The 27,785-nt window shown below is 32.2% G+C and overlaps 1 protein-coding gene across 5 annotated transcripts in view; it reads left to right on the top strand.

Annotated features, from left to right (window-relative positions):
• Positions 1–27,785, top strand: part of PCDH9 (protocadherin 9) — a 1,020,109-nt gene that overhangs the window by 431,977 nt on the left and 560,347 nt on the right. For 2 of the 5 annotated variants that reach the window (XM_031963612.1, XM_031963615.1), the window contains one exon: positions 5,989–6,054. The exons of the other annotated variants lie outside the window; for them this stretch is intronic. In XM_031963612.1, the coding sequence (XP_031819472.1) occupies positions 5,989–6,054 (66 nt within the window). The remainder of the gene's footprint in view (positions 1–5,988; positions 6,055–27,785) is intronic. 5 annotated transcript variants of the gene reach the window in all.

The raw sequence follows: 27,785 nt of genomic DNA, 5'->3' as shown, positions 1-27,785 counted from the left end.
ACAGATTGTATTTATGGAGTTCATTCAATCTCAAATAGCCACATCCATTAAGTCAAGTTTAAACAGAGTTATTTCAGTGTACTAAAAAAACAAAAAAAAATTATGTACTTTTATGGAATGTATTTTTATATCCAACTCGATGACTTCAATAAGCATGAAGACCTAGCTTTGGAGAAATTAGGAATGGGCTCCTTGCACCCTCCAGTTATTGTGAGGAAAGGCAGGTTGGTTAATGGATGAGCATTGACTTGAGTGTCAGGAGAATTGCATTTGCATTGAAGCTCCACAACTATGATAGTGAATTCTTAAATTGTGTTTGATAACACATTTTCACTTGATCAGAGGGACTAATTAATACTCATCTCCATGATTGTTTTCTAAGGCTCAGTTTGTTAAATCCTTGGGAGCTCCCAGTGCTTTTCTAAGTAAGGTCAAGAGAAATTATTCTTAATTACAGCAGCATTTATTAGGTGTTTATCATAGTCTTCATTGTAGTTTAGTTCTTAATCTATTTGACATCTATTATACTGAAGGCATTATAAGTTCCTTACACCTACTATAGTGTTTTACACTGAGTGAATGCAAAATAAATACTGTTGAATGAATGAATGACTAATTGGAAACATCAGGATGTTATTATATAGAACAAATAAAGCATCTAAATTATTGGATTTTTTTTTCATTTTTCATTGGAATGTTTTGTATTGTGTAAATTTAATCACCATAGAAATTGAAGCATTCTCTTTATGTTGCTTTAAGAAACAGAGCAGGACTAAGAGATGACAATGGGTTAAAAAAACATAACACAACATAATTTTAATGTTTATAATAATGGCCCATCAAGACTCAGAGATTAGCACATTGTCAGCACTAATGAAATATTAAGGAAGCAATCAATCAAAGCATTGTTACAACCTAACGGTCCCTTGATTTATGATTTGTCTCAGAAAATCTGTCTTTAAGTCAATGTTCTGTATACTGAGTTTTTGCTATACACTCCCATTATAAAATTCATGGCATCTTCTGGTAATAGGCTTCAAGAAATGATATTTAGAATTTGAAGTAAGAAAGAATGGTGTTTGGGAAAGTAGGATTTTAAGTTAGGAAAGAATAATGTTTAGGAAGATGATAACAGAAGTAAGAAGGAAGCTAAGATAGAGGAAGGAAATGGTTTCTCTTTCTCGTTGTAGGTTTCAACCACATATATTTGCTGTCTAGTCTTTCATGTTTAGGTAGCTTCCTAAGCAGCACAGGATATTATAACTTCAGAGGTCCTATCTCAGGAGACAGAATTCAGTTTAATCCAACAAGCAATAATTGTGTTTGTACTTTTCCCAAACAGATTATTATTCTATAGATCCTAAGGGAAATGGAATTTATGGAATTTTGGTTCTTGACTTCATAGAGTGTATAAGCTAATAAAAGATCATCATAATGCAAAAATAGTATCTGCAGCAATAGCCATTGTTGGTTTTGGAGACAGAAATTAGGAAATGAAAAGTTGTGGTATTTTAGTTGATCTTTAAAAGTAGGTAGGATTTCAAGAGATGAAGAGAAGAATAGGAGCATATTCTAAGGCTAGTAAACTAGGAATATTTGGGCCATGTCTGGAGTAGAAAATATTCTCTTTGGATCCTGGGTCCAATATGAGAAAGAAAGTAGCATGAGACAAGATTGGAAAGGTAGAGTAAAAGAGTTTGAGGAAAATCTTGAATGCATAATCCAGTTGATTTACCTTGAGGGGCTGTAGGAGGATAGTAACAACAGGAATAAAGGAGACATATAAGAGATTCGCTTCTGAAGAATTAAGACAACTTGATGATCAATGATTTGTGACAGGTGAGGGAAAAGGAAGAGTTAAAATCTAAAAGCAAGTCTTTGAATATGGGAAGCTCAGTGGAGCTACTGACAAAAATAATAAAATCTGAGAAAGGGGTAGAGTTAGAAGAAAAAATAATAAACTCAGTTTGGGACCCATTGAGGTTTAGTAATAAAAAATGTAATCTTGAACAGGGAATAAATATCTTCTAGTCCAATATTCTTCATTTATAGAAGTATAATACTGATTTCATAGAAGTTAATGCCTTGATGATTATTACACAGGTAGTGAGTAGCAGATCCAGAATTCAAACTTAATACTGATTGATGATGTTCTAGTGGCAGAGAGTGGTGGAAATCCCCTTTTGGTTGACACAGGTCCTTCATGAAAGAATTCACAAACCCGAAGTTTTAGGTGGCAAAATGGAAGTTTATTGCTGGATGAGAAGTTAGTTTTGCTAAGAGACTGACTTCCTAGTAGCAAAGTTTTATTAGGGAAATGGAGGCTGGCACTGAGAAGAGAATGTCTTCCTAGTGAGCAGGGTCCTGACAGGTAGCTGTATCAAGGGACAAAACATAATCCTGCTTTGGATATTCTGCAGAGAAGTGAGTTTAGAAATATCCTTTAATAGGGAATCTTGAGGCTCCGGTTCAAGTTGAAAATAAAGCCAAAGTCCTAAGGCCTAGATCTCCAATTGAATGGAAATCACTTTTTGAAAGCTTCTGGAATTTGGAATTTCCTAAAAAGGGTCTGATTTCCCCAAAAGTTCAATGAAGTGATTTGCCTTAGAAAAGGCCAGCCTGAGAAACACAGACTTCACAGAGCCTGGGAGATCATGATCTCTCAGATCAAAAGGGGACACAATTTTGGAGTGATAATTTTACAGATTAAAGGGAACACAATTTCACACCCCCATCACTGATGAATCTAAATTCAGCCTTTCTAATGAATCCCAATATAGGAAAAAATAACACCTTCATAGACATTCACAAAGGTCCAAATGGTGAAATTATAGCATGACGGTTTTTCTATCTTTATGATAGCTATTTATGTCCAATTAGAGAATGGCATTCTGACAAGTGATCACCCAAAAAGTAGCAAAGAGGGAAATGTATTTGGTTTGTTATTTATCTGGTATTTTTTTTTAGTGAAATGCTTCATAAAATTGATATTCATGTAAAAAGGAAAAAGACCCTTTTTATACATGTTATTTGGATATGCTATGCAATTGTTGCATAAAAATTATAATAATTATCCATTTTCCAAATAGTGAACTATTACATGAAATTGGAGGAAAAAATGATTTCTGCAGATCAATTCAGTTAGCATTCATTTATTGGAAGGTGTATTCCAGTCACCCATGCTCTTAGGATAATAGTATATCTACTATCTAAATGGGAAGAAAACCCTCCCATCTAGGGGCTTACTCCTTAATTGAGTAGGGGGGGGGGGAACCACTGACTTTGGAGGCATAGGACCTATGTTCAAAATCTGGCTCTGATTCTTACTACCTAAGTGATCTTGGGCAAATCACTTAATCTCTCTGATTCTCAGTTTTCTCATTGTAAAAGGAAAGATTTGGAACAACTATCTGACGTTCCTTTTAGTTCTACAATTCTATAACTGATTGTCACTCATGGTGTGAGAAGGACCTGGGAAAGACATAGTTTAGATTCTTACCACAAACTAATCATGAATAGATAAAATACTACAAAAGGAGAAAAAAAAAGAACATTTTTGCCTTTAGAGGTGGTTTCTTTTAACTAGGACCTTGAAAACAAAACAGGAAGGATTTCAGTAGAGGGAGATTTGAGAGGAAGACATCTCTGGAGCAGAAAAACCACAGAGATTAGAGGGCAGAAGCCTCATTTCATTGGTGTAGGTGGGAGAAAGTCATATAAAATATTTACTAGCCATATAGAATAGCATATAGTACACTAGAGACCTCTGAGAAAATTTCTTAATTGTTCTCTGGAAATATCTCTTAAAGGATTTACTTTTTTTCTGTGAATATTACTAATAGAATATGAAAATGACAGTCTTCTTTTAGTCTATTTTGTGCCATCACACTCCATTCTCAACTTAGAAGAGGTCTTTTAAATGCTTTCACATTTCAGTTCCTGTAAATTTCCATTAAAATTCCGTGTATTTTTATATACTTCCATCCCTTATATGTAGGTGACTTTTCCAATTTCATTCTTTTATAGTAATTTCCTGAGCAGTTTTGCAATTTGATATACATCTCCACATAGGGTTATTGTGAGTTGTCAAGTTTTGCTATTTCATTCATTTTTCCATTTTTATGTTTTCTATAAGTATGCTTGATGTAGTCAGGAATTTTGCTTACCATTCACTGTAGTGTTCGGTATTTTTTTTAAATTTAAATATTAGTTGAACTATTTCTAGAAATAGGTACTTTGGAGTAAAATATCAAAGAAAGGAAATTCCTCTGGTTGACAGCATACAATTTAAGAGCATTTCTCAAATACTTCCTATTGCTTTGTTATTCTTGTAGTTTTAAGTTCTTTGAGCAAAGGTACAAGGCTTCATATTCAAAGGGTAATAGAAGAATCAAAATTGAATTTCTATTGGTTTAGTGCAGTTATTCTTTGAAAAATAGCTGGTTGGGAAAAGTAGATTTTCCTTAAGTCCATCCAATATTTCAGTTCAGATAAGAGGAACTCTTTTTTGGGGATGAGGTAAGGGGGTTGTAGTCATAGTATTTCAAAGCTTTAAAAACTGTGCTATTAATATTAGAAGAATAAAGAGCACATAGAAGATAAGAGAGAAATTATCTGGTTGTATTCTTTTAAACAGACCTCAGCTCCTTGTCGAAGTTTATCATTTTATGAGAACTAATATTTTCAGATATTTCCCACTAATATATTCTAATCCCAGTGAAGGTGATCAGTCCTGAACGAAATATCAACAAACTTCTTGAATAGAGAATAAAAATAATTTTGCTTACAATTATGATGTCCCAGAATGAGAAAGAAATTACATTTGCCCCTCTAATAAGAGAATATGAATTCAGTGTATTTTTAAAAGTTATTTTCAGTAAAATGGCATCCTGAATGAATTAAGAGATTATAGATTCCTGTAAAGGAATAATGAACATTTCTTGATTTTATGGGGTTTTTTTGTTAAATTTTCAGCCTTCCAATGTAAAGGAGAGTTTTAGTTGTTGCCCTGTGTTTTTAGACACCATTTAGCAGCATGAGTAATATTTGTCATAATCAGAGTTTAAATATATTATAATTACCTGTTATCATTTAGAAGGCTATAAAGAAGCAACATCCATGTCTTTCTGTTAACCTTTTCTCTCAAATTTCATGACTAATGTGAATTATGAATTTGCTTAATATATTTTAAATGTTTTCAATATGAAAAACTGAGAGACATGGATCCTTTTACAACAGATGAAAGAAATTCATATACAGAAAAGCAGGATACAAAATTGCTTGTAGGAATGATATTAATTATTAACATTTAAATGCTATTTTAAAATTTTATGAAATATTTTTCCTCATAATAATTCTAAAAGATACATAATACAGAAAATAGAGGCTCAGAGAACTTAGTTGAGTGGTTACATATTTATGTCTTGGAATTGGAACTCAGGACTCGTTATTCTGCTCTTCCATGACATATTATATTTCCCCTGAAATTTATATCCCCAAGGAGAATTCAAGCTCCCAAATACTATTTTTATCAATTAGTGAAAGATCATAAGCAAAGATATATTGTAAGACTGATTAATTTAAAATTTTAGTAATGTCTCTAAAAACTTATAGTGTGAGAGAAATTTCTATTTGTGATGCAGAATAATAATAAAAAAAAAATGAAACCTTGATGTCAGTGGAAGATGTTGTATTGCATATACAGTGTTGGAGAAACCTAGTTATACAGAAAGCATGATTAGATGATATGAAATTATAAATGTTTTTTTTTAAATTTTTAATATTTTCAAATTTTCTGTGAGTTGGAAAGTTTTTTTTTTCCTTCAAATGATTGTAATTTCAATTCCCAAATGATACATGTTCATTGAAGAAGTACATATTTGTAATGCCAATTTGAATTTTATTCTATTAACCAGTGAGGTAAAAGACAACAGAAATGTTAAAGCATAAGTGACACATCTTTTTATTAAAATATTACTTGCTTTTTAGGAACTGAATTTTGGAGATATGCCGAAGTACTTGTGGGAGATTTGGGTACCTGAAAAACCATGGGTGGTAAGATATCAGATCAATTTAAAGAAAAAAATAAAAAGAAAACATTCATAAAAACAATGTATTTTTTAAAAAGTTAGATACTCAGGGATGAATTACCTTTACTTACAAAATATTATAACATTAAAACCATAGGTATAACACTGTAAATTTGATTATGATCACTGAGAAAGAAAAGATAGAGTTCTAAAACTTTTTTTTAAAATATTTTATTCCATTTACTTGCCAAGACAATGTTAGAATTCATTTTTTACAAGAATTTTTGTTCCAAATTTTTTCCCTCTCTCCCTCCCTTCTTACACAAATAGTAGGTTATAGGTTAGTATATATGCTATCATAAAAAAAATTCTATATTAATCATGGTTGTGAAAGAGGAAACAGATCAAAAAAGGGGAAAAAAACACAAAAATAATAAAATAAGTGAAAAAATATACATCAATCTGCATACAGGGTCCATCAGTTTTTTATCTCTGGATAGAATTTTCCCTAGTGAGTCCATTGTATTTATCTTGAATCACTGTGTTACTGAGAAGAACTTCATAGTTGATCATCACACAATGTTGCTGATACTTGTGTTATAATGATTTTATGGTTCTACTCATTTCACACTGGATCAATTTGTATAATTTTTTTTTCAGATTTTTCTGATTTCTTCCTGTTCATCATTTCTTATTGCACAATAGTATTTTATTAGATTCATCTACCATAGTTTGTTCAGCCATTCCCCAACCAATTCACATCACCTTAATTTCTCATACTTTGACACCAACAGAAAGAGTTGCTATGACTCCCTTTGCACATGTAGATCCTTTATTGTTTTTATATGAATTCTTTGGTATATAGAACTAGTAGTTACAGTTTTTATATGAATTCTTTGGTATATAGAACTAGTAGTAATATTTCTGAGTCAAAGAGTATGCACAGTTTGGTCACTTGTTAGTCATAGTTTCAAATCGCTTTCCAGAATGGTTGTTATCAGTTCAGTATTAGACCAACAACAATGATTCATTATTGTCTTAATTTCCCATCACCCTTTCCAAGACTTATCTTTTTTCTTTTTGTTCCATCTTAACCAATCTGATAGGTGTGAGATAGAACCTCTGAATTGAGTTAATTTATATTTATTTAATAAAATGTGATTTTTAACATTTAGTTATCTTTGATTTCTTCAAATGAAAACTACCTGTTCATATCCTTTGACCATTTACCAACTGGAGAGTATCATGTGGTCTTACAAATTTGACTCAATTCTCCCTCTATATATGAGAAATGAGGCCTTTGTTAGAGAAATTTGGTATAAAGATTGTTTCCCAGATTTCTACTTTCCTTCTAATCTTAGTTGCAGTGGTTTGGTTTGTACAAAAGCTTTTTGATTTATTAGGGTTAAAATTATCTAATCATATCTTATAATGCTTTCTAGCACTTATTTAGGCATGAATTCTTTCCCTCTCCATATATTGGACAGGTAAACTATATTCATCCATTTTGACTTTATCTTAACATATGCTGTGAGGTATTGGTTGATGCCTGGTTTGTGTCCTATTGTTTTCCATTTTTACCAGCAGATATTGTAAAAGAGTAAATTTTTATCCCCAAAGCTGGGGTATTTTAATGATAACTGCTTTATAATATAGTTTGAGATTTGTTATTGCTAAGTTACCTTCTTTTGTACTTTTTTCCATTTCTTCCCTTGATATTCTGTTCTTCCAGATGAATTTTGTTATATTTTCTAGCTCTATCAAATAATTTTTGGTAGTTTAGCATTACATTGGATAAAAAAAAAATTGTTTAGGCAGAATTGTCATTTTTATTATATTGGCTCAATCTACCCTTGATTAATTATCAATTAATATTTGTTCCAAGTATTTATATCTCACTTTTTTGTGAGTGAAAACTGTTTTGTTAATTGTGTACATTTAGTTCCGGTATTTGTCTTTGCAGATAGACTTCCAAGTATTTTATTTTGTTTAGTTAATTTGAATGGGATGTCTTTTGTTTCTGGACTTTGTTGTTCATATACAGAAATCCTGGTGATTTATGTGTGTTTATAGTATATCCTGAAACTCTTATAAAGTTGTTAATAATTTCAGGTAGTTTTTTAGTTGGTTCTCTAGGATTCTCTAATTTTATGATTATATCACTTGTAATGAGTGATAATTTTGTTTCCTCTTTGCCTATTCTAATTCCTTCAATTTCCTTTTTTTCTCTTATTGCTACAACTGAATTTCTAGTACTACATTCAATAATAGTGGTGATAATGTGCATTCTTGTTTTGTCTTGATCTTAGGTTATCAAATTTATTGGCATAAAGTTAGGCAAAGTAACTCCTTATTATTGCTCTAATTTCCCCTTCATTGGTGAAAAGTTCTCCCTTTTCATTTTTAAGACTAATAATTTGATTTTCCTCTTTCCTTTTTCTAATCAGATTTACCAAAGGTTTATCTATTTCATTGTTTGTTTTTTTTTTCATAAAAGCAATGCCTATTTTATCTTCTGATTCTATTATATCTGGGCAGTTCTCTTTGATGATTTCCTGTATCAAGGCTCTTTTTTTCATCATAATTTTGCGGAAGTCCAATCATCCTCAGACTATTTTTCCTAGATCTATTTTCCAGGTCTGTTGTTTTTCCAGGTAGATATTTAATTTTTTTTCTAATGTTTTTCATTTTTTTGGTTTTGCTTGACTGATTCTTGATGTCTCAATGAATCATTCATTTCTATTCAGTTATGATTTTTAATGAGTTATTTTCTTCATTAGCTTTTTTAACTTCTTTTTGTATATGTCCAATTGAGTTTTTAAATGAGTTGTTTTGCTTTATGGAATTTTTTTCCATTTCACTAAATTTTTTTTTTTTAGTGAGTTATTTTCTTTTTCCAATTCACAAATCCTACTTTCTTGGGAATTCTTTACCTTTTCCAATTCACAAATTCTTTTTCCCTACACTTCCTGGGAGTTCTTTACCTTTTCCAATTCATATTTCAGGAAGTTGTTACTGTCTTGCATAGATTCTCTTACCTTTCCCCATTCTTCTAGCTCTCTTTTAAGATTTTTAATAGTCTCTTCTAGGAGAGATTTGTGTGATGGAAACCAGGTTACATCACCTTTTGTGGTTTTGTCTGCAGACTGCAATTAGTCTCCTCAGGGTTGAAAAACTGTTCTTTTTCTGTATAGAAGTTATTGATTGTCCTGTTGATTTTTTTATTCATTTTTTTAAAAGCCTGTAGGGTCTGCCTTCAGGGCAAGGAGGTTACCAGCTTCCTCTGTAGAGCAGGATAGATGTATCAACAGTAACTATTCTGCAAATAGGCTGCAAAGAGCAGCGAGGTGTGGGAGTGCTCTGGGAAAAAGTTTCCCATCGGAAGTGACTCAGACCTAGGTAGCACAGGGCCAAGGTGCGGAAGTGCCCAGTGAAGAACTCTGCTGTGCAGATTAATGACTGACCTGGGGCTAGAAGCTGAGCAGTAAAAGTGTCACTACTCCAAGCCAAAGCCTGCTGTGAGGTGGGTATTAGCAGTTGTCCACAAATAGCCCAGCATGGACCAGAAGTGTCTCTGCCCAGGGAAGCACAGTTGCACTGTGGAAGTTCTATTGCCCCAGATTGAGCCCCACACAGTGCAGATTAGAGGCTGCCCCGGGCTGTGCCCCCCTGACGTGCAGATTTGTGACTGCCCTGGCCCATGCTGCAGAATGCGGTTGTAAAGCGATGCTGTGGTCTGTGCTGAATCACTTCTGGTTTTGGGTGGGATAGCCAGATCTTGTTAGGTTCTGGTGTTTTTTAGAGCATCCTCTACCTTTGGCTTTGATTTCTCTGATGATCTACTACTTTGTAATCAAGGCAGAGCAGTCAGCCTATGGCAGAGTTGTCTCTATAACTTTTCTAACCACAGAGGCTACCCCTGCCCCTAGTCTGCTCTGGACCTTAGCCTCTGGTTCTATCCCTGTTTGAGCTGATCTGCTACAGCTGCTCAGGACACACTTTTTCTGGTGATCTTCCAGATTATTTTTGGCTGATAAGTTGTTGTACTTCTAATCGTCATAAATTTTACCAGTCAAGTGCTATTTTTGAGGCTGAATTTAATAATTGGTCATGAGGGTATGAGAGGAGCTTAGAAAGTCACATGTACCTTCTCCTCCATCTTGGCTCCATTCCCCCCTTAACATATATTTTTAACATATTTAACATTTATTGGATTGCTTGCCATCTAGGGGAGGGAGTGGGGGGGAAGGGAGGGAAAATTTGGAACACAAGGTTTTGCAAATGTCATTGTTGAAAAATTATCTATGCATATGTTTTAAAAATAAAAAAAATTTTAATTTTAAAAAAAGAAAAAATATATCATTCTCTTCCTTATCTCTTTTAATTAGGTTTGTTTCTTCTTTTACATTGTCTGAGATCAGGATTGCAACCCTGCTTTTTTCTTTTTTTTCTACTTCACCTGAAGCATAATAGATTCTACTATAGCCCATGTCCTTAACCCTTGTGTGTATCTGTTTTGACTGTGTTTATTGGAAGCAAGATATTGTAGGATTCTGATTTTTGATCTACTTTGCTATCAACTTCTCTTTTATGGGAGAGTTCATACTTTTCACATCCAGGGTTATGATTACTACCTGTGTATTTTCCTCTATCCTATTTTTCCTTCTGTGTCCTCTTTCTTCTTTCACTCTTTCCCTCCTCACCAGTGTTTTGCTTCCAATTACCATCTACTCTGGTCAGTCCTTTCATCTGTCGTTCTTCCCCAAACTTTAGTTAATAGCCTTACCTTATACATCTTTGTTGCATAGTATTTCTTTATTCAACTGATTATGTATATTATTCTCTTTATTCTTCAATAATATTTTGTTACACATAAGGATAGTTTTCAATATTCATTTTTATAAGATATTAAGTTCCAAATATTTTCTCTCTTCCTATCTTCCCTCACTCCTCCCCAAGATAGCAGTTTGATATGAGTTATACACATTCAATCATTTTAAACATTTTCCATATTAGTCATATTGAAACAGAACAAAAGGGGAAAAAGCACAGGAGAGAAAAAGAAAACAAGAAAAAAGAGTAAAAATAGTATGCTTAGATCTGTCTTCAGTTTCCATGGCTCTCCATCTATATGTAGATGGCATTTTCATCCCAAATCTGTTGGAATTGACAAATAGTTTTCTTGACAATTCTTGAAACAACCAGGTCTTCCTTTTGATTATGGCTTTCTGATACTCCAGTGATTTTGGCATTGTCTCTCCTTGACCTATTTTTCATTTTAATTGTTTTTCCCATAAGGTGTTTTATATTTTCTTCTCTTTTTTTCATTCTTTTGAATTTGTGTGATCAATTCTTGATATTTCATAGAGTCATTAATTTCCACTTTCCCAATTCTGATTTTTAAGGTGTTGTTTTCCTCAATTAGCTTTTTGTACCTCCTTTTCCATTTGAATAATTTTAACTCTTTAAGGGATTGTTTTCTTCAGTGTATATTTGTATCTCATTTTCCATTTGGCCAGTTCTACTTTTTGAGCAGTTTTCCAAAGCTGTTGATTCTTTTTTTATTTTTCAGAATTCCCTTGCATTACTCTTGTTTTTTCCCCCAATTTTTCTTGTACTTCTCTTATGTGATTTTTTTAGCTCTTCCTTGAGTCCTTTCTGAGGTGGAGACAACTTTCCATTTAGGGGGGTTGACCATAGGTGTTTTCACATTGTTATCCTCTTTTGCGTTTGTATCTTGATCTTCCCTGTCACCATAATAATTTTTTAAACTCAGATCCTTTTTTCCTTTTTTTTTTTTTTTTTTGGCCTTTTCCCTTCCTTTTAAGCTTGGAGTTGCAGGATCTGGCTATTTACCTAATGTTGCACTGATGCCTCCGAGGCTTGCAGTGACACTTGTGTCTGGTGCTGTGCTCAGCATTGCTAGAAGTTGTAGAAGTCCTGGAAGCTTACCTGGAGCTGAGATGGGATCCTAGCACGGGTATCTGATATGTACTGAGGCCACTGGAATATGTATGTGTTTCCCCTGGGCTACACTGAAGTACCTGAAGGTCTGGCCACTGAAGATTGCCTCTTTGCCCAGGGCAATGCTAAAGCAAGTAACATTTCTCAGCTGGAGTCTGACTGTTCCCCTCCATATATTTAAGCACATGGAGAATTGGCTTGCCTGCTCCACTGCTCCGGGGCTCAGAATCTTCTCCTGGTTTGCTGAAGTGGCACTTACTGTTGGCTTGCTAGGACATTTCCTGTCCTGAACTGTTTTCCCCTTTTACCCAAGTGAGACAAGATTTTTCTTGCTGATCTTCTAAGTGTCTTAAGGCTCAAAGACTTTTTCCCTGTCTTTTTGCTTGTTCTAGTGTTCTAGGATTTGTTTCTGGAGGGCTATTTTATGGTTATTTGGAGGAGGATGTGGGAGAGTTATGGTTATTTCCTTCTTATGTTACCATCTTGGCTCTTAGAAACTGAAACTTTATTTTAAAGTTAGAGAAAATGATGAATAGTTTCAAATGTATTTCTAGCAGAGTTCAAAAATATTTTCATGTGGATTATTTTATGAAGTCCTTTAATAACTTTAAAAACATAGTTGATAAGTATTTTCTAAGTAAGGCTCTAATCAAATGTGTTTTCTTATTCTTTTCTTTATCTGTTTTGAAGGAAATTTGCAGCCAAAACTTTTATCACTACAATTTCAAAGCCTGTTTTTAAAAATCATCATAATTAGGTAATATGTATAAACATTCATGCATATATATGAAATGTTTATTGTATATGTAGATGGAATTGAATTCATTTTTAAAGCTTCCTTTTAGTAGGTATTGCCAATACATCTTAGTGAGAATGTTTTAATCAGTCACAGTATTGCCCATCACAAGATATCCAGTGACAAAAATCACAGTTTCTGCTCACTACAAGACAGGTATTAATGGGTCCAATAATGTTTAGGTCGCCTCATTTTTCTATGAAGTGCTCAAAAAATGCTTAATTTTCTTTCATTGCTCTTTTTTCTCAATGATTATGCCAGTGCATATATGAAAACAAAGGAAAAGAAAAATAGTCAAATCATCAATCAATTTTATGGCAATTTATTGTTTTGTTCAGTTCTTAATGTACATCCTTTCTGTGCTTTTCATATGTACCCCAGGCAGAACAATTGAAGACTGATACTTGAAAAGCTAAACTGACATAAGTGAAATATTTACCAGAAGACTATTACTTCTTATATTATTCAATCATAGAAACAGATATTTAGCATTTATTAGGTACCTACTAGATATCCTGGTCACTGTAAAACTATTTGGTTTGAAGGCCCCTCATTTTTTTAATTAACAATACCAACTCACAACTCATGTCTCAACTACTGGTTTGAGAATTCTAAAAATAGAAGCAAATCAAAATCCTTACAGATGGCCAGACAACATCCCGTTTAGTATTTTAGCAGTTAAAATGCATTCAGATTTTTAAAAATCAAGTCTATGGAATCAAATCTGATTCACTATTTAACAAAATTACTGTTTCAAACAGTTATCCCTTTACAGAAATAATGAAATTTTAAATTTTGAGGAGAAATGAATATTGGGAACATGTAATATAGAACAAAATCTACATAATTAATACTTTTATGAGTTTTGGGATTTTGTAGTTGTTGTTTTTAAAATCCTGTCCTAAATAAGTACCCAATGAACTGTATTTAGTTCAGTGGAAGCTTTTATGGACTGGGTGAAGCATATTTTTTTTTTGAATTATCTATATGTGTTTACACGATGGACTATAATAGTCCCAAAGGAAGCATTATGGTCCATCTAGTCAATAATCCATGTTTTAAAGTCCCTAAATACATGAATGCTATTATCAGCCATCATTTTACTGATCTGCATTTTAAGAAGCATCTAAATACATATTTGCCAGCTTAATTTGAGTCTTGAAAGGTCCCTAAGTGTTTATTTACATGATAGACTATCCTGACATTGCACAACTGACCTTTCATATACTTTTATGATTGCTTTTTATTTCTTTGAGAATTAAACACAATGCTACAGGGCACTTTTAAGAGGACATATCAAGTGGTTGGCTTTGCATTTTGCTTCTTGGTGAAGGGTAAATGTTTAAAGTATTCTTCAGTTTTCTACTTCCTCATAAGAATGTTTTTCAAATGTCCTTGGACCAAAAATGTATGAACAAGAACTCTAAAGGTTATAAAACTTAACACTTCAGTAGGACACATCATACACACACACATGCATATACATGTGACAGCGCACACATTAATGAAAATATTTGTATACATATCCATTATGTTGCATATTTCAATATGTTTATGTATTTACATGGAATATATGAAGATTTGGGACATAACTTTAAGGATTATGGGTCTGAGTCCCCAAATTTGTTCTTATATCCTTGATTCAGTGATGGATACTGAAACCCTAATATGTCAATTATGGTCATATGTTTGCTTAGACATTTTACTCAAGTTAGAGGGAATATTCATAGCCTTTTTTTTCTTTTAAAAATTTCCAAAACTTAAAGCTCTCATTTAAATTAAAAACCAGATGTTGTTAATGTTGTCACATCCAAGGAATAAAGAAAATAAGACTCTGAAAGGCATAACATGAAATAGGAATGTAGGGGTTTTGTTGTTGTTTTTAAATTCATTTTCCTCAAACTTGCCCTAAGGAAACCACAGATCTATAGGGGAAAAAAATTTCTCTGACAGATGGACTCTCAGACATAGTTTCTTGAAAGTTTAGAAATGAAAATACACTACAACTACTTCACTAAAGCCATTTTGCTTCAGGCTAGAATATAAACATTGGATCTGTCTTAGACACCATTTGTTGATCTTTAGCTATTAAAATATAAATATTGATTATTCCATTTTTTAAGGCAATCCTATGGAATAGATTTGAGAACAACATTTTAGCAAGTCTCCCTTAGGTGCTCCGTATGCCATCCTTCCAATGAAAATGAGGGTTTTAGCCATTCATAATCCAGATATTTGTGTGTGAATGTATGCTAAAGGTTTTTCTTTCTCTGTTCATGTATATATAAATTGTAGAAATTATTTTCCAAATGTAAAACATTCAATGATACTAAGTTTAAACAAAAGTAGTAAGTCACCTTCTTAACATACTTAGTGAAGATAGTCAGAAATGTTTCCTCTAAGGCACATAACAAGCATCTAAACATACTTAATGAAGATAGTCAGAAATGTCTCCTTTAGGGCACATAACAAGCTTATAAATAAGTCTACCTGAAAGTTACTCATGGATAGTAATTACTTTCTGTCTTTCAGTAAATTTTATATAGGATGAAGTTGAAATGACAATTGATTAATCACAAGAGTTCAATAACTGTATTTTTACCTTGGCCTACTACATATTTTCTTTCTTGACTCATTCTGTAATCAGATAATACATATTTCAGTATTAAGTTTTATAATAGACTGAGTTGAGGCAGTATGGTATCATAGAAAGAGTACCAAATTTGGAGTGAACAAAGGCTTGACTTTTCCCAATTATTTCCCAACTATCAAAGTAACTTTGAGACTTTGGGAAAAATCAGTTGTAGCTTCTATAGCTTATTTGTAAAGTTGGAAATACTGTAATATCTTCTTTTCAGAAGTCTGAATTCCTGAAAAGTTAGAAGCAATTGAAAAGAGATTGCTTCCATTACCATCATATAATTGTGAAATTATATATAATAAATACAAAATAAAACTCCAGTGTTACCACTATGTAATTTGTGTCCAGTATTATTTTTTTTAAAGGATATAATGGAATTAATTCTTCTTTTCTTTGCAATAGCAATTCCTGTACTTTTTTATATTACATTTTAATATGCTATTTTCTTTGGTAATGTTATTAAAACATCCTAAAAAATAATTGTGAAGCAAATCAAATTACCAACACACATTTTATCTAGAGAAAACATGCTTTTCAAATTAATAATACTACAAATGTTCCAATACTAAACAAGTTACTCTTTATATATTCTTAAATAAGCTTTTTTTTTTTTCAACTTGGCAAACAAACTTGCTATCAAATCAGATATGTTCACAATATTCACTGTTGTTTTTTATTTGTTTGTTTGGTTTTTTCCTGAAAGTCAATCAGTAGTAATCTTAAAACCAGATCTGAACTGAATACAAGATTTCTACTTATTTTCCTTTTAAAAAAAAATCACTTCACAATTTAAGTTGCTAGTCTTTAACTTGAAGAGTTTCCATTTAAATAAATTCAAGATTCAAGATATAATTTACATAAGAATATAGGTGGAAGCAAGCCTTCTAAGGTGCCATTTTCCCCTGCCTAAATAATCTCATTGAAACATCATCTAAGGGTGCATTTTTTTAAACTTGACTTTATTGCCCCTAATTAGTACCTTTCAATGTAGTATTTTTGATGCCTGTTTTATCCCCTTGTTTCTCATACCTACCCTTGGGGATTTCCCAGCTGTTTGGCTGTCCTGTTGAAATTGAAATCTTACTTGTTCCAGGCTGTAACCGATAATGAATCTAACAATTTTATGTTTTTCATGAGACAGATGTACAGCAGAAATACTCAAAAAGAGGCATATGGACCAAACTACCTACTGGAGTGAAAATCAGATTCATCCCTATGTTGTCTTTCCATGGTCTTGAGGCTAATTGTGCTCACAAACATTTGGTTATTGCACAAGTAAACTAATATATATTTCGTGATAATTCTTAATGTACTTTTAATTTTTTTGTAGTCATACACATGAAGATATATGTGATGATTTGTTTGTGTGGTATATTAACACCCATAGAAGAGAAGAACATTTAAATAACTAAGTTCTGATAAAAATTATATTTGACTAATACTTTGTTTTAAATAAATATTTGTCTTACCTAAAAATACTTATGACTGTGAGTAAAGACCAGTATATCTGAATTCCAAAAGTACATTTCACAAGGGAAGACCTTGGAATATCATGTATTTTACAAGAGAGTTACAGCCTTAGCTAGCACTGAACATTCTTAAGATTAAAATGATCTTTCTTAATACCAATTTTGACTTTTAAGGATCTGGGTCTTCTTATATATTTTCCATTGCAGAAGTATAAAAGGTTCATTAATTCAATAAATAGATACCAAATACTTGCTTTGACAAAAATCCAAAGCTAGTTTTTGCAGGGTATTCAAAAGAATTTTTATTATGATTGACATTTTTTCAGTTATTTCCAACTTTTTATGATTCCATTTGGGAGTTTTCTTCACAAAGATACTGGAGTGGTTGGCCATTGCCTTCTACAGATTATTTCACAAATGAGGCTCTAAACTGAAAAGGGTTAAGTGCCTTGTCCAGAGTCACATACCTAATAAATGTCCAAAGGCCAGATTTGATTTTAAGATGAGTCTTCCTGACTTCAGGCTGGGTACTCCTTCCACTATATCACCTAATTGCCCCTTCTAAAAGAAAAATGATAATCATTTCTCCCCCAGGAGTTTTCTTTCTAACAACTGTAAGTATAAGATATATACATAGAAAGAGGTAATATGGAAACAATTTACAGAAATTATGGACTAAATAATTTATTTACTTCCAGAAAATTGTTCACATCAAGGTAGCTTTTGGACATTTTGATGAGTATATCACTACTATCTTCACTTTATAGTTCACACAATTGCATCTAGGGAAGTTAATTGATATCCAGAAGGTCAAAGAGCCAAGTGACATTTTATATCTCCAGAAATGAATTTTCTATTTCTTCCTTTTCCATGCTAAGAGTTTTACTAAGTCTGAAGTGAAATTTAATTATTATTTTTTTAAAATACCATTGTTCAAAATTTATAAAAGTGTCAATAAAGACCTGGAAGCATTATACTTTTATAAATTTTCTCATTGTAAAGGACAATGAAAATATGTAAATAGAAGAAATTAAGAATTAAGATCAAATAAATAAAATAAATGTTAGCAATTTTTAAATTTTGTTTTGTTTGTTTTTAGTACTGTGGATCAGGGGGTAGAGATTTTATGATCCCTGAACTAAACTTCAATTAAATTTAGCTTGAAGGTGATCAATTCCAGTGATCACTTTGGATCTCACTATATGGAAATTAACATTTTTTATTGCATAACATTTTTTAAAAAGCTATATTTTAAAAACTTCCCTTTTGAAATAAACGGCATTTATGTTGACGGTTTTAGGTAGCATAATTATATTCCCAACAATGCATTTTAAATTTGCAAGACTAGAATTTGGTTATTAAGTAGAGGAAGGTAATCTCCTTGAACTTGTTCAAATTTGTGTTTGTTATGGATTTTTTTTTGTTTTTATTATTCAAATAAGAAACCTTAATTTGAATGCCATCATTACTCCCCTTTGAATAAAAGTCTGCTACTAGAGATTAACACATCATACATTATAAATAGCACGGTGAAATGAGCTGCCTGTAAGTTAAATCCCATGCATCATTTTTCTCCTTCAAGTAGAGAATGGATGGAAGCATTTGCATTTAGGTTCCACCATATATTTGTAAAATGGCACAACGACAAACTCATACATGTTTACTTTGATAGAAATATTCAAAAACAAACAGGCACATGGGTCCTGATAAAATTCTTTTGGGGCTAGCACTGGAAATTGTTCTGTTATCAGACTCAATTTTGATGAACTAACACAAAAGGATTGTAAAATGTCTTGAATACATTGTAATTAAATAGTTTTAATTTCAGAACAGCTCTTCAAATGAATACACAGCACTGATCTTTATATATTTATACATGACTATAAATATATATGCATATACACCTGTGTGTAGATTTTAGTAAGTTAGATGGGGGTCTAACATTCTCTCTGTAACCTTTCATTCTATATGTTAGTGAAAATGATCCAGCTGAATACTGAATATATATGAATACATATTCTAAAATATTGAAATAAAAAACTGGGAAAAGTGAAGATAGACTTTGCATTAATGAAATTTGCAAAAACAAATTTTCTTCAAATTTATCAGAAATTTTGTCCTTTGGCATAAGATCTACTATTAGATTTTCTTCTCTATCTCTGAAGGAATTTTGGCCAAGTAAAAAAAGGTAAGGACTATGAGGAAAATTGCTTTTCAATGTGAATTGAAAGTTCACAGTTCATGATTACAAAATTTACTGCTGATATATGATCAGATTTGTATAAACTTGAGTACGTCACAGTGTCTTGCCCATTAAATATTCCAAATTCTTCCTTTGAAAAAGAATTTTTTGAAATACATGCAATTTGTATTTCTATGTTAAAAAGAAGCATAAAATAAGGCAATATGAGAGCAACATTTCTGAAATTCAGAGTTCTAATGTAAAGATAAATTTAATGGTATTTAACCATCACAAAAACTCTTTATGGAGTGACATATAGCAAAAATAATATTTCTCTGAAATTTAAATAATTTTTAAATTTTAAATTATTTAAATTTATACTAACAAAATAATCAAAATTGATTTGCAATTATGTATATTTAAATGAAGGAATTCATAGTTTACAAAATAAAAATTATTCAACACTAGATTTTATGTTATTCAGTAACATGTAAATAGAAAGTTGAACAGAATAAAAGGACTAAAAATATGTATCATTTTTATAGTGAATTAAGAACTCAGGGAAGTAAGGAGTAACACATTTTATTTCTGCCTTTTGGCAGAGATAGAAAAACTAAATGAACATCATTCTTTTTCAATAATGTCCCCACCCCACCCCACCCTCAAAAAAGAAAAATCCAATCGTGCATGATTGGATAACAGTGAAAAACTCAAATATAAATGTCTTGACTTATTTGTGTTCTCTTGGCTCTGCCATATCACCATTACCACTTTATATTCCATTACCTTGGATTCTTTTGAAGATTTAGAAGGTTTTAGCTTAATCTGACTGGCTCCACAGATCACTGGAACTTTTCCAAGAGCAAAGCTTGATTATGTCAACAGGAATGCACCATACTCTGGGGAGCACCAATGGGGTGTGCAGCAGCTCTGGGAGCTAGTCATGAATTAGTTTTATAAGCTCCAAAAAGGCAATTTCCAACAAAAACAAAGCTTCGGAAACTGCCAAAGGAAATTGTTTCTTCCTGGAACCAGTCCCAGATGATGATTACCTTTAGTAACTATGTAAGTTGAGTTGTCCTTTCATCAATATCTACCAGGCCTGGCTAGTCTGTTTCAAATTTTATAGAAAAAACACACAAAACACGACATGTCAAACTTTTGAATGGTGTAATTTCAATAACATAGGGCTGTTAATTTTCATTCAAGTAACTATATACACTCATACACACATATGTACATTCCTGCATATACATATATGTATATATAAATTATATCAGAATTATATCAGTGATTCCAGTTGTAAAAAGTGACAGCAATTGTCATTCTTATCTCATTTTGAATATTTTTACTCTGACCAAATTAGTTGATTTGTTAAGCAGGAGTAGAATTCTTAGCTCTGTATGCTTATAATCATTACAGTCTATAGTCAATCATTTAGCAACATATAAACTCCACAGATAAGCAATCCAGACTAATGGCTTTTTAAAAAATCTATGTACAGCAAATGGTTACATACTGTGAAAGGATTACAGTGGTTTTAAGGGCTTTTATCAGGCTCGCTAAAATCTGAAAACTGTAATTTGGTGGGCAGTTTTAATAATGTCTGTATTTTAAGTGGCTTTTCCCATAGTTTAAAAAAAGAATTCAACATCATTCATGCTTATTTCCTATTCAGGTCAGTATCTTGAAGTAATACAAAGGTTAAAATTATGTATATTCACGGTACATGATTTTATTGGGAGAGACAGAAAAATAAATTAAGGTACATGTTTTAAAAATGAGAAGATAAAGGAGATCTCATTTATCTTAGGAGAATTATTTTGGGGTTAAAGTTTGTTTTTGTTTTTTCATTACTGGATCCACAGTCAGCAAAAGTGAGAAACAGTACACTTCATTTATGTCCTTTAACCATCTTTTCTGTACCTCAGAGCGATATGGAAAAGAATATGTTTAAATTATAGAGTTACAGTCAGTATACATTGTTTCTTTCCTACTACATAAAAAAAAAAAAAAAAGGACTAGAACATACAGTTCTCTCCTCCTTGATTTTAACTCAAGAAAAAGTAAAATTTGAAGTAAACCATTTTTGGTTATATGACCCGCAGCATAAGAGTAAGTAGATGTGATTATAAAAATAAGACTGTCCCTACTCCTTGAAGAGTAAGTTTAACAAATCACAATTTTGATCAGTCTTTCTACCTGTGTCTCATTCTTTCTTTTCCTGTGGCTTTAATATGAAATCCAATGGTTATATACCCTTAAAGGAGCTAATTCTGCCATTCTTACTTTGGATTGCTGTGATATCAATTCCTCTCTTCCATTCTCTACAATGTCCTCTCCTTCCTCTCCTCCCCGCTATATGCATGTATATGTGTTTAAATACTAAAATGTTCACATATAGGGTGATAAATATTATACTGATACAGATTTTTATTGTGATACTATTATTCCAATCATTTGTATTTATTTATTTATTTGTTGTTATTTATTTATTGTACTTTAATTATTAAGACTAGATCGCAATGAAAGGAAGGTAATATGACACAATAGATAGAAAATCAGCTTATAGCCAGAAGGACTTGCCGGATATATTGACTAATAATCCTAGTCAGGTCATTTGACTTGACTCTAATGCTTAAAAAAAATTATTCCTGATGGTGTTGGTGAAAGGAGATTTGCTAAAATGGTGTCTTCTATGCCAATGAAATCACAGATCTACATTCTCTGCCCTCACCCCATCCAAGTAATATTCCATAAAGCAATGTTGTCAAGATAAAATAGAAATGAGGTAGGGGAACTAAACTATATGTAAGGAGACCTAGGGGAACATATGTTAACTTAGAAAACCACACATGTTTGCATATATATTTTTCAACTAATATACAGTAAAATAAGGCAGGAGGTACATTTTAATATGGTTTAGCCCTGTACTCATTATTGTTATGAGCTGCATGAAATTCACATGGTTGACATTTCTGCCGTATAGTGATATTTTAAAGGTATTTGTGAAATATATATTTTTCTTTAATTCATTGAACACCTAAGAGGCAGACATATTTTTCTAGTTCACATTCAATAAGGCAAAATCTAACTAGCTATATAGGAAAATGATAAAGATATTTTAAAAGCTATTCTGTTCTTATATGATACTCTAGAAAAATAGTATCCTGGAGATTACCTGTTTTTTTTTTTTTATTCCAAGTTTTTCTTACAATGAACGCCTGCACTTTGTTCATTATACCACTCAATTGTCAACAACACTAAAATCTAACAACATAGTCCCAGATGTTATGTGGGGCCTGTCTCCAAACTGGGGTAAATTGATTTTTACATTCTACCCCCACTAAAGCTGCCCCATAGTCCTGGGACTCACATCAGAAGCTTTGGGTGACTGAAAGCTGCCAAGTGTGTTTGCCAACAATTCATTTGTACATTTTTCAATTTGCAGAACCAGGCCTCAGACTCAGTTTTTAATTTGGTGATTTAGATGAAATCCTATTTGGGAAGATCAATGAGAGGTTAACTGAAGTCTAGGCAGCTGTGGTGGTTAAAAGTCGACAGCTTTGATTTGACGCCAAACTGACATCTAGATTGTATTTTCCTTTTTAACATCGCTTCAGCTTCCCTGCCTAAAGCAGCATCACATAATGACACTGTTCTCAAATACTGATGTAAAATATTAGTGGGCTTAGCATGGTTTCCTTTATAATAATTATGATTAGAAAAAAATTAATTTATTTAGGGAAGCAAAATTTCTCTAACAGTTCTAGAAGTAACTTTGCCTTTGGTGTTCAGGTATATAGAGTTTCAGCTGTTATGGGGCCATTGTTCCTGCTTTTTGCCCTGCCCCAACTGAAATCAAGTGTGTGATTAAAATCCTGCCATTCTTGGAATGTGAAAGAGGCACAGATGTATTTATATAACACAATGTGCTGCATGCAAATAAATAACAATAACAACATGGACCCTCTGCCAAACTAGGATGCTGAAAATTAATGTGTATCATAAATTCATGGGGTCCAAAGGGGGACCCTTACTCTGGGCTAGGATTTCATCTGGAAGGTTTTGTCCCTGGCAACTTTGATTCCTGCTTTGGTCTAGGACTACTTTGTTTTTGTTTGTGTTTTCCAAGATACTGTCCTTTGGCACTGAATTATCCCTTAGATACTTTCAGTTTTTTGCTTTTTTTTTTAAATGGCAGCTGCTGTTTTATTTTTGTATATTTTCCAAGATTTTTTTTTATTTTGGCACTTGTGCCCAGAGGCACAAGTTTTGTGATTTTAAATATTGAAAATTTATAAAAACAGAATGATCTGTAGCTCTGTTGAACCTATTTGTAAACAATCTTATGTTTATTTTAGAGACATCATAAGCAATATCTAGAGTAGGAAAAACAATGAAAATCATGAGGTTAGAAAGCACACAATTTAGGATTATGATAATATGATTAAAGCAAAATAGTATGAAATTTGTTATTAATAATCATGAATAAATGAAAATATTTTAAATTTATTGTATATGAATAAATAATTTTATATCAGGGATTAAATATTTCCATACTGATACAAATGACTAAATACTAGGATCTTAAAGAGAAATAATTTCCTTCATAAAATGAATCAACACGATATATTATATAGAAACATTAACATAGTACTCAAGGAGACAACTCTAAGATACCACTACACACACCTGTCAGATTGGCTAAGATGACAGGAAAAAATAATGATGATTGTTGGAGGGGATGCGGGAAAACTGGGACATTGATGCATTGTTGGTGAAGTTGTGAACGAATCCAACTATTCTGGAGAGTAGTTTGGAACTATGCTCAAAAAGTTATCAAACTGTGCATACCCTTTGATCCAGCAGTGTTACTACTGGGATTATATCCCAAAGAGATTATAAAGAAGGGAATGGGACCTGTATGTGCACGAATGTTTGTGGCAGCCCTTTTTGTAGTGGCTAGAAACTGGAAACTGAATGGATGTCCATCAGTTGGAGAATGGCTGAATAAATTGTGGTATATGAATATTATGGAATATTACTGTTCTGTAAGAAATGACCAACAGGATGATTTCAGAAAGGCCTGGAGAGACTTACACGAACTGATGCTGAGTGAAATGAGCAGGACCAGGAGATCATTATATACTTCAACAACAATACTATATGATGACCAGTTCTGATGGACCAGGCCATCCTCAGCAACGAGATCAACCAAATTTTCTAATGGAGCAGTAATGAACTGAACTAGCTATACCCAGAAAAAGAACTCTGGGAGATGACTAAAAACCATTACATTGAATTCCCAATCCCTATAGTTATGCACACCTGCATTTTTGATTTCCTTCACAAGCCAATTGTACAATATTTCAGAGTCTGATTCTTTTTGTACAGCAAAATAATGTTTTGGTCATGTATACTTATTGTGTATCTAATTTATATTTTAATGTATTTAACATCTACTGGTCATCCTGCCATCTAGGGGAGGGGGTGGGGGGTAAGAGGTGAAAAATTGGAACAAGAGGTTTGGCAATTGTTAACGCTGTAAAGTTATCCATGCATATAACCTGTAAATAAAAGGCTATTAAAAAAAAAAAAGAAAGAAAAAAAAAAAAAAACATAGTACTCAAGGGAAACATTAACATAGTACCTAAGGAATCAGATCTGAAGTTGAAGAGCTAGAAAAAAAAAAAAAAGAGCTGATTTATCTTTGGGAATTTGTTTTTAATGACCTTAAGCTTCTACCTGAAACACAGATTCATTTTATTGACATTACAGAAGCAATAGAGACTGGGGAAAAGGCTGTAGGATGAGATATCAAAGGATCTGGGTTTGAATCTCAGCTCTGGAAGTTATTGCCTGTGAAACCTTGAATAAATCACAATCTCTCTATATCATAATCTTATCTTTGAAATGAGATTTGATGACCTTTAGTATGCCTTTCAGTTCTAATTAAGTCTATATGAGTCTTCTAATATAAGATAATATATATTCTGGTGATGTCATATGACTGTAAATTATAGAATATCACTGTCTCTAAGGAATGAAGTTTCATAGTGCAGAAAGGGCAGTGGATAAATGCATGATGTGGCTATGAGTAAGATATGGCATGCTTCCAATCAGTCAATCAATAAATATTTATTATGTGCCTACTCTTTTTTTATGGATTATAGGAGGCCAGGATAAAAGACAAAAGTATACCATTCCTGATCTCTTAAAAACCAACAATCTAATATGGAAAAAAAATCATATATATGCATATATACATATATATAGACACATATATGTATATTATAAATATTTATATACATATACATGTGTGTATATATACATATATATATATATATATATATATATATATGTAAATCCTCACAAAATAGATACAAGGCAATTTTCCAGGTAAGGAATTAGCATCTAAAGATGGTGGTGGAATGGGGAAAGTTAAATAGAAGGAAGTAATTTAATTGAGTCTTGAAAGAAGCTAAGGATTCAGAGGGGCTAAAGGGGAAAGGGATTGCAAAAATGTTTAAGAACAGCTAGTACAAAAACCTAGAAAATGAGAGATGTAATATCCTATGTGAGGGAAAACACCTCTAGCTTGGTTGGTTGTCTGTATTTATAAAAGGGATTGATGTGTAATAAGGCTGAAAATACTGGTTGTATTATAGGAGGAAGAATGGAAAGATTACAGGATCATGGACAAGTATTTGAAGAAGGGAGTTAAAGGATCAACTAGTCCAAAGATTTTCATCTGAGATCCAGAGACACATACTGAAGCTATGGATAGATTTCACAGGCTCTTAGAACTAAGAGGGGAAAAAAAAATAATCTTTCTTTTCCTTAACTTCTTCCTGCAATTTAGCATTTATTTCAATGATTTAAGAACCATTATTCAGAGAAGGGGTCTATGGTCTTCTGGCAGAAGGATCTACGACACACAGAAGGTTGCCAATGGTTTAGAACAGCACCCTCATTGGATAGGCTTGAATCTATAACAGTAGATGAAGGACCTGAAGGGATGAACTTCCATGATCCAATGATCTTGCTAAACAACATTTAGACAGTGACATTATCTGTGTAAGGAGAATAAAGCTAGCCATACATCTTGAATCTAAGATAAAGTTCTTTGTAGAACTAAACTTAGAAAGACCTATTTTTCCTTTGTACAATATTGATAAGCATGAAGAAAATTATTATGGGCTATAAAAAGAAGGTGATATTCCCCTAAGAACCTTCCTTTTATTTTATCAGTTTTGAAACAATTTAATTCTGCCCTGTACAATGTCCAGACTAGCTCTCTAGAGGACCTCGGGACCAACCTGAGTCCTTGGTCTTAGTGGAGGAGTGATGAAAGTAGGACCACCACAAGGCTGGTCATAGATGGAGTCCCGAATCTTCTTGGTGTCTGTGTCTGAGACTCTTCTGTGTCCATGGTTGAGAGAGAGTCTTCTCTCTTGGTACCATTACATCACTACAGCACATTGAGCATGTGCCATTACATCACCATATCACATTAAGTATATGTTTAGAGAACCAATATCTCACACTGAGTAGGTGCTTAACAATAAGTCCTGCTGTCCTTGATTCAAGTATACCTTTTCAGAGTTTCATGCCTCTACAATATTTACTTTTAACAATAAAGATATGTGTATTCACATATTATAAAAATCATAGGCACATAATACCCTTTTATTGAAATTTTCATTCATCACTTTAGTGGGTCAGAGTACTGTTTGGTTTTTGTTTTCAACTGAAAGATAAAGGTTGCAATAACAGCATTAAGATTTTTTAAAAATGGAATCAATAAATATTTTATATTTAAATATGAAATCAAACCACTAATAATTTCTGAATTATTGATGAAATTTTATGATTTGGGGTCATCGATACTTTTCTGATAAACTAAAATGATAGGGAACTGCTTTATGTTAATGCAAATTGCAGAACTCCAGAGTAATAAAATAAAACTAAGGGGTTTTTTATAGTGGTTTCTGAGAGATGTCAGATTATCACAAAATAATAACTGAAACTTAAAAGTACTGAATAGGAGCAGATTAATTACAAGATGTAGTTCCATTCCAAACTATAGCAAATAAATTAAGTTTGAATTTTTTTAATCTTCAAATAAAGACAAAGATTGTTAGTTTCTTCAATCAGAAAACCAGAATATAGATTTAACTGAGTATGATATTAAGAGGCAGGATTACCTTTGGATTTGAAGAAGAAGCAAATCAAAAGGAAATGAGCATATTTAAAATATATATATAACATCCATCCTTTTATGTTTTCTAATAATAATAATTCCTAACATTGATTAATCACATACTTTAACTGTTACAAATATACTTCTTATTAAGGCAGAAAATTGCATTAGTTCATGTTTTTAATTAAACACATAAGGAGTTTAAATTAAATTTTCAAATATTAAATTAAAATATTGGGAGTTTTCTGCCTAATCCTTCTTTAACCATAGAGTTCAGTTGTGCTTTATTTTATTTTATTTTCAGATCTAATTTAATTTGAAGTTACTTTTTAAAAATAAGATTCTTTACATTTGTATTGCTATAATAGTTTTCAAAGTTTTCCCCCTCCAATATAACATTAGATTCATCTAGTAACTATGTGAGATAATAAAGGTAGAGTAGGTTATTATTTTTCCTTCTTCAATGAAAATGGAACAGCCTAGGGGAGGTTAAATGAT

The sequence above is a fragment of the Sarcophilus harrisii genome, chromosome 3, assembly GCF_902635505.1.
Source record: "Sarcophilus harrisii chromosome 3, mSarHar1.11, whole genome shotgun sequence".
Classification (NCBI taxonomy): Eukaryota; Metazoa; Chordata; class Mammalia; order Dasyuromorphia; family Dasyuridae; genus Sarcophilus; species Sarcophilus harrisii.
This window is presented reverse-complemented; position numbering and strand designations above follow the sequence as displayed.